An 8,827-nucleotide genomic window follows, 5' to 3' on the forward strand; every position below is an offset into this window, starting at 1 on the left:
TAGCAATCCAGGTGGCTATTAACGTGTGGACACCTCTGTACTAGGAACTGACTGAGATTGTCCATTCATTTTTGTAAGAAGAAAGCCAGCTTTCAGGTGGTAATTATTTTCAATTACAACTGACTTGGGGCAGATATAAATGGTGTCCTGAAGAGAAAAGATTGTTCAGAACAATTTAGTTCTGTATCAGAAGTATGTAACCCGCAACAGTGGGGGCAGGGTTGGGGTCTGGCAGCCAGGTGCTGGTACAGATGATGGGTTACTATTCTCTAGAACTGAAGTCAACATATGCAATACAACAGTAAAGTGCTTGAGGGATGGAGGTGGTTAAGGGGTAGGATTTATCTACCTGAAACAACTTGCAACACATCCCCCAGAGTGGATCTAGCTTGCAAGACATCCCACAGTGCTATCATAATGATGCAGAAGAACAGGAATCAAAACCATCTTCCATCTCTATTGTCTCATCTCCACAAGACGGACCCTTTGAGAGGCTGGACTGATCAGACAAAACAGTTCTAGGATCTAAATCCTGGACCACATGGCATACTTGTAGTCACAGTGGCACTTTGCAGTGTAGACAGGTAGGACAGGTTTTGTTTTGGGGAGAATCACATATGCTGCCAATTAAAAAGCTCACTGCGTAGACTATTAGATGAAGTGTCTCAGAGCAGCAATCAGCAAACATACTAATTCAGCAAAGTATGCATGTAACAACATTATAAGAACACGACTGCCCATACAAAATAGCTCAGGTAGCTTGTGCAAATAGTGGGTCTTTGTGTGTCTGAAATCCCACCATGCAAGGGATAACTTGATATGCATGCTAATGATCTGTGATTATCAATGCAAAAGGAAAAACACTAGAGGAAACCAGAGTGGACAGCAGTGAAAGCCACACAAAGACCCACTATCCTTCCTGCTTTTACAAATTAACTGTCACTGTAGATTATAAAAACCACAAAACTTAATTTCTTCAGTGGAGCTAACATTCGTACGAAGCAAAAGGCTTGTATCAGAGATATCTGAGCAGGGCTGCCCACCCTGCTTCCAGGCTATAGTCAAACTTGGATAGTGGGTCTCTGAGGTGCTTTCACACTGGAAGACAACATTGGGTCCTAAAAAAAAAAAAAAAATGAAGGAAAAAATGAACACAAACACAAATTTGAAGAGTGAAACATATGAGGACAAAGACAGAATGACACTGAAAGGTTAGAAAGGAATGACTAACATTCAACTTTCTGAAAACTGAAACACTGATCTCTATTCTTTCAATTCTATATTTTATAAGCTTATATCAGAAATTATTTGAGCCTAAAAATATATCATCTTCAACCAGTTATCACAGATGCCCACCCCGCCCCGATACACTCCAGCTACATGATTCCCAACTCTCCTTCCCAGGAAGACTGGAAATGCAGTAGTATGCAGGACCTACGATACACTGAATCAAACCTGAGCCACTGGCAAAATTCCCACAGACTTTGATGGAACCAGGATTTTGCTCATAAGCTTCAGAGCAAGGGCTTCCACACCATTTTACATATAACTTCGTTGAAAGTAACTGCCGAAAGTAGGCTTATCATTACGAATAAAATTAAACTGGTGACTGCATCAGCAAGTTGGCAAGGCTCTGCAATGGTGGGCTGGACCAACCCACCTGGGTGTGAAGCAGGCTGGCGCTTCCACCCCAGCTGTTGCTCCTTCTAGCCACCCGGCCACGTGGGGTAGGCAAAGCCCCCACTGGCTGCCCCACAGGGCAAAGCTTCTCCCCCGTCTTGCCCCCTGCAGTAGGGAGAAGCAGTGGCAGCGGCTGGGTCAGAAGCTCCACAGGCCAGATGCAATAGCTCCATGGGCTGAAAGTTGCCAGCCCCTGGTCCACATTAAATGAGACCTTTCCCTTAGTGAGTATATATCCATGCCATATCACAGAAGTATCATTTTGATCTGCATTCTTGTTGGCAGCTTCATGATAGAAGTCAAGGTCTATAGTAGCACAAAATCCATGCTAATTTTTACTCCTAGAAATGGTACCAGCAGGCTAGGACTTAGTCCCTGTAGGGGTGCAATAAGCTACCTGAGCTGTAGCTGTTCTGAGGACAGAGGACTTCAGGCTCCAGTATGGCAGCCTTAAAAACATTAAAAGCACTAAATAATTCTTTCTGAGAGGAAAAAGAAAAAGATTCCATGACTGCTGAGAGGTCCTGATTTTGTATGTTTGTTCTTGTGAAAAGTGAACGTCTTTAGGACAAACATACAACTGTGAAATCGAAAGAACAAAATGATCTTTTATCCCCATTAAAAACTGAATTCAGATATTCAATGTCCAACACAAAGCAGCAGCCAAGGTTAAGCTTTTTATTCGTTACAGGAATACTCTTGCATGCCATTGTTAGTTTAGCACAGCGTTGCAATTAGCTTTAAACCTCCGTACATAAGTGTTAAACTTCCTACTGATTCTATGCTTTCTGTAAACAGATTAGCTCTTTATCTAACTTGGGCCAATTTTCTGCAAACATTAGATTAAGGGCTATCAACATGTCATTACGACACAAGGAATGCCCCTATCATCATTGCAAACTCCAGAGCTTGACTCTCAGATATTTCACCATGACTTGACCTACACCCAGAAGTTTTGCTGGCACTGCTGTGTCAATCATCAACCCCCTAAAAAACATAGATACGCTGGCTAAAGCCCTAGAGAAGATGCAGGTGCATAACAGATAGCAAAATCCTTTTGCCAGCACAGCTTGTTCTGCCTACAGAACTGGCTTCGGGTACACCGGCGGAAGAACTCTTGCCTGGATAAGCTGCCTCTCCACTGGGGCAGAGCAGGGGTGGGACCGGGCTGCTGCTACATGACAGCGCACTACACTGGCAAATCCTTTTAAGTGTAGGTAAGTGCCAAGAAGGATTCTGGGAACCGGTGGTGGCCTGCAGACTAGAGTTTCAGAATGAGGGAGATCCTGTGGGATTGCCATATGCTGTGGTAAAATGGCATTTGAGCCTGTGTTATTCCTGCCTACTTCAAAAATGAGCCCATTTCATCGGCTGTACTAGACACCAGAGAAAGCTGGCACTCTTAAAAAGGACACTTGCAGAGGATAGGGCTGAAGCTAGCGATTCAATTTTTAAACATGTACTTAAAAATCCCTATTCCTCTCTTGTCTCTAAACAGGTCCCTAGAGTATTGCACTAAGCAAATGCTGTGGGAAGACAGATGTAAAATTCAATCACTCATTTGTATACCTTGGGATAGCTCTTTTATTTATAACTCATCTGAAAAAAAAAAATAGAACTGACTTTTCAAGCCAAGGTTTTTGCCACTGAATGTGCGTGCCCCTAAGTTAATAGATAAATATTAGAGGCATGCAGACAGACTGGATGGATGGACACACAGGAAGTTAAATGCTTAGCTGCCTGCATGATTGTGCAGTCATATCAGAAAGTATTATGCTTCAATTAGATACATGATCAGAGGTGAAAATGTGAGCCCTTCATAGGCAATCACTCAAGGTATTAAAAATAAACAGCACACTCAAGGCTGCAGATTAGGGGGATTTTTACCTCCCCCCTGTCTCCTACTGCTCAGTGTTACTTTCCCCTTGCACTGCACGCTCCTTCCTTTCCAGACACTAGCACACTGCCATGCTTGTAGGACTACAACTCTGCCTGGGAATTCGGCACCATCTGGCAGGGAAAGAACTTTACATGCAGAAGGCAGCTTATTGAAGCTACAGTATTTTAGTTATGGAGTACTCAGGAGAGCTGCACAGTCATTTCCAAATCACCCCTGACAAATCAATCATGGTGGCAGCATATTTATTCATATTAAAGTAATTCTCATTAGTTTAAACACCATGAAAGATTTTGGCTGTACTTTTTCAATATGTATTTCACTTAACTATCAGATGAAGTTTCTGGATCTCAAAATATTAAGAGGATTGATTTTGAAATAGAGCCAACTGCAAGCGAGCACCAGCAAATATGAACACACCCAGGTTTCCTGCCCTGTGCCAGCTGAGCCTGCCTCATCCAACCCCTTCCAAAAACAAATTCTCTTTGCATGACCTAGCTATTGTTTCAGTGGGGCATACTATTATTCAGCATCCCAATTTGAAAGGAAGATTGATTATGGGCATGCCAGTGAACAAAAAGCAGCTCAAACATCACATAAAATGTTTAATTATGACCTGATTATAGCAGTACTTTTGCTGAAAATGGATCACACGTGTAAAGAACTTGTACTTACTTGTCACATTTTATCTAAATGAATCCAAAAGGGCCACCCCCCCCTTGTTAAATCATTGTAGTGCAGACTCCTCTGGAATGAAATAGAGCGATTGCTGACTAGTATTTAAAAACTAAAAATATACTTTGGAAAACAAAGTGCAATTTTTATCTAGTGAAAGTGTTGTAGAATTTAGATAAGAGGAACTTATCTAACCTGTAACCTAACCAGCCAAGCTGGACTACCCACTTTATCAACTCTGAAAATCCCTAGAGGCTTATATTCATAACATAGTCTATCCCACAGCTCACTCTAAATTGTTATTTTTTCAGCAGTTGGGATCCTGCCTGAATTCTGTGCTCCAACGTACCCATATCTATTTAAATATATTTAGGTCTGTCTGCATTTAAGCTGTAGCCATGTCAATCAAGTATGTAGGGAAAAAAAATCCTGCCCCTAATACAGTTGTGCTGCAAAAGCTGCAGTACAGACCAGTGATTCTCAACCATGGTACCATGAAATCCTTTTAAGGGTGCCACAGGGGGCTGCTCAATATTAGCACTGGTAAGTGAGTAAATGCTTATAACATGATTCACAAGATAAACACACAAATTTCAAATAGGGATCCAGTGTTAAAAACATTCTCAGCTGTTGTGGTCTTTCTGAGTTCTTTGCAACAGAAGACTTGATGCTATATTAGTTAGCCGAAGTCAAAAAATGAATAAAAGCTAAGAGCTGGCATTTTCTGAGGAGTGTCCTCAGTCTAATGAGCACAGTCCTGAATCTAAAAACGTTGAGAATCACTGTTACAAAAAGAGCAGTAGTAGGAAAGCTATCCTTTTGTTGGGATAACTTGTCCTGTTCAGGGAATTAAGACATCAGGAAAAGAACTCTTCACAGGGGGAGGAGAAGAGAAAACTCATCTAATAGTAAAATTCTGCTGCCAAACCTTTTCAAGTGCAAGCAAGTCCTTATACTATACGCAATTAGACTCTAGGCCCCGTCTGAATTCGGGTGCTCTCTGTGCTGGAACAGCCATAAATATTAGTATATGTAATGGGAAATAGTTTGCTATTTTGTAATAAAAGCTGCTGCCCAATCAAGAGAAGATTGACATTCACTGAAGGGACAGGGCATGTTAAGTGAAAAGAGGAACCAAATCCATCAAATTTATCTACAAAGATTGATCTGTGGGATGAATTCACAGTTCTTTAGGTCACTCCACCCACAGGATGCAAAGCTGAAGGAAGTAAAACTGTGATGCCCCAGCACTGCAGAAGGGCTAAAAACAAAACATTGCCAGTATTTGTATGTTAGGAAGACAGTATAACTGGCAACCTTCATTCACTGCAAAGCCTGTTCCAGAATTCAGTCCCTTGCCACACTTGATACTTGGCATATGCCAAAGGGGCTGAGGTGATATACTGAGGACTGGGATTGCTGGCTGAAATGAGGAACTTTTTCTCTCCTTTCTATGTTTTTTTTAAACTGCTGCCCTTTCATTTATGGTTTAAGTTGGTACTTGCTTTTAATTGTAAATATAAAAGGTAATTAAAAGGTGCTTAAACATGCTCAGGATAGCAGGGTTTTTTTGCCCCCTCCTATATTTTGCAAAATTTTAAAGAAAGAAAAATATCAGACAGTAGAACCGAGCACATTTGTATCGAGTGTGAGGATCCTTTGTAGGTTATCAAATGGAGTGAATACTTTTCAAAGGAAAAGGAATGTATCATAGGTATGATGTTTACTATTCAGGGACCTCAGAGGAGCACTTTCTGCTAATGTGCTGCTAGCAGAGGCAATATTTATACTTATATTACATTTATAGAAGCGGCGATTTTTTTTTAATTTAGTTAATTGGAGATGTAAAGTTTCAATGCACCCTGGGTATCCTAGTTCTAAACACAGAAGCGCCAGTGCATAATTTCATGCTGAATCTTTGAAACACAATGACAAAATGCTTTTTAAAAAATTCTCTTACACTGCTGACTCGGGTCCGAGTCCGTGGTCATCTTCACGTAGTTGGAAGGAAAGAGACCTGTCATGCCATTGAGTTCCCCTTGCCACCAATCAGCATCATCTTTGCTCAGTACATTAATAAACTGCCCCTTGGAGAAACTGAGCTCATCTTCATTATTTGCCAAGTAATCGTACATTGCTATTACTTGACACACTAGAAGGAAAAACAATATTCATAAATTGGGTTAAGCAGAACTTCTTGCAGAAGATAAGTAACTAACTGCTGAAGCTTTGTAAAGCCTATTGAAAATACCAGTGGGATAAAAATCAGCTGCTTTCTGTGATATACTCTCATCAGGCTGGATAACCAATCAAAAATCCATTCAAGAGTTAACACTGCATGCTTTGATCCTTAGAAAAAAATAGGACACATGGTCCCAAAAGTATAGTAAGGTTCCCCAATGCTCTGGGGAAGCAGGGTGCTCATGTTCTAGACATGATCAAGAACCTGCAAGCTTGCACTCTACTTTTGCTCATTGGAGAAGAGCATGTAGCTCCAACTCCAACAGGTGAATATTGCAGAGTTTGGGATATAACCTTTCGTTTGGGAAACAGGTTTGCTGCAATACAACAAGACAGCACATTCCAGGACAGGAGCCACTGAATAGAGCAGCTGCTTTATAAATGTTAAGTTCCTCAGGACACGGATCATATCTTCTAATGTGTCTGTTCCTAGTCTGGCTCCTAGGTTTTACTACAGTAGGGTCAAAGATCCTCACTGGGAATCTCTGGGTGTTACTAAATCACCACCATGACTACCAGAGTAATAAACAGAAATTAATCAGTTTATTCTACGATAGCTATAACACAGACTGCTATCTGGGGTGAAAGGGTTGAATTAGCAGTGCAAAAATTACATGAACAAGATTATTTTTCTACCTGAGGCAGCAGCAGGAGTGGTTTTCTCACTGCTTGGACCCAGTAATTTCACATGGCTGGCAGGAAACCACCCCTTCTGTCGCTTTTTTCCTCTTGCCTGTAAAATGTATTTCAAGCAGTTGAGAAAGAAACAAACAAATGACCGGAGGATGGTAATAAATGCCCCACCCAGACAGTTAAGCTAACTAAAAACCACAAAATTACCCACCAAATTAAATACAAGATGGAATCTGGTTGTAGGTACTAAAATTCAGGTACTGAATTCACATAAAGCTGCACCTTATTTTTTAGCTGAGTACTAACAGCTCTAAAAAGAGACTTGTGATTTAGATTTAACTTCAAGCAGCTTAGAGGGCCTAATTTTTTCCCCTTTGATTATGAGCTTCTTCAAATCACAGCCTCACTCAAGAGGCCCAGCTCAGTCTCTACAACTCAAAATCTCACCTGGAAGCAGAGGAGGGTGCTATAAAGTAGTGGGAATCACCTTTTTGGAAAGCGTGCCACAAATTAAGCCACACATCCTTCCCGAGTACCACAGATTCCCTTCCCCTGCCATCTCTACCACATTGCTTCCTGTTTCCTGCCTTGTGCTCCCTGCCCGATCTGCTGCTCTGCTCTGCCACTGTGCTTCCTGCTCCCTCCCTAATTTGCCATGTGCCACCCATAGAGGCTGGCCGTACCACCCATGCAGGTTGGCCACCTCTGCTGTAAAACATCTCAACCGGAACTAGCCACAAGGTGGGGAAAAATACCAAGGAGAAAACAAGCAGCATCCCCACCCCCTCCCCTTCTGCAGGTGCAGGCTGGACATCTGGAGAATAACTGGCTGTGGGAAGATCTTAGTGACTCCCAGTCGGGGATCTCACTCAGCTATGGTGAACAGATCCCATTTTGTGGTGGTGGAGTGATAGGCAGTCAGGAGGAATAAAGATCCCATGCTACTTTTCAAAAGAGGTTGGGTGGGATAGTATTTGCCCCAGTGTCCTGATCACATTTTAGCTAAATTTCTCTATGGCTTCAGTGAAGCCTGATAGCAGCTTTTCAATTTTTCCACTACATAGCCATGTAAAGCAGTGAATGAATGGGTGTAGGAACAAACTTCCTTCTGCGTACAGTTTATCAGTTCAGAAAAGTACTTTCTGATCTTTCAAGATGAAAGCCATTAACTACAAGACATTGTTATGTATACACTACATAAGTTTCTCTCCTACTCCTTCAAAGAAACGGAGTAGTACTGTTATTTTTAAAAATCAGTTAAGTAGTTCTGGCTCTAATTATGTTATTCACTGCCAACGCTGAACACTTCCACACACTGGATTTCAGTGACAGGAAGAAGAGGTTTACATTTAAACTTATTTTCCAGCAGAAAAATAGGCTCTCAGTCAGATTTCTGAACATTGCACTCAGCACTGTTTTTAAATTAAATAACAGAGGTAGCCTTATTATTAATCATTATGTTAAGGTTATTTTCCCCCCCTTTAATTACCTGCAGCTCTCCTTGCCACCATCCACTAGCATTTTTCTTCAAAATAAGTATCAGCTGTCCTGGAGCCAGACTAAGCTGTTCTGTCCCAGACGCAGTGTAGGCTGTAGTAACCTGAGCAATCTCTGAAGACAGAAAAATACTAGTGTACAAATAACAAATGAAATAAAAGTAAGGGAGAGACCCACAAAGATAACCAGGCACCTGCATTCCTG

The 8,827-nt window shown here is 41.5% G+C and overlaps 1 protein-coding gene across 10 annotated transcripts in view; it reads right to left on the bottom strand.

Annotated features, from left to right (window-relative positions):
• Positions 1 to 8,827, bottom strand: part of ITSN2 (intersectin 2) — a 127,840-nt gene that overhangs the window by 29,290 nt on the left and 89,723 nt on the right. For 9 of the 10 annotated variants that reach the window (XR_003094959.1, XM_025208592.1, XM_025208593.1 and 6 more), the window contains 3 exons: positions 8,616 to 8,737; positions 7,130 to 7,226; positions 6,213 to 6,404 (listed from right to left, as the gene is read on the bottom strand). Coding sequence is in view for 9 of the 10 variants with exons in the window: in XM_025208592.1 (XP_025064377.1) it covers positions 6,213 to 6,404; positions 7,130 to 7,226; positions 8,616 to 8,737 (411 nt within the window). In the remaining variant the exon portion in view is untranslated. Of the gene's footprint in view, positions 1 to 6; positions 1,119 to 6,212; positions 6,405 to 7,129; positions 7,227 to 8,615; positions 8,738 to 8,827 lie in introns of those variants that run through there. The other variant, XM_025208598.1, reaches the window with a different exon arrangement.

Source organism: Alligator sinensis, unplaced genomic scaffold, assembly GCF_000455745.1.
Source record: "Alligator sinensis unplaced genomic scaffold, ASM45574v1 scaffold300_1, whole genome shotgun sequence".
NCBI lineage: Eukaryota > Metazoa > Chordata > Crocodylia > Alligatoridae > Alligator > Alligator sinensis.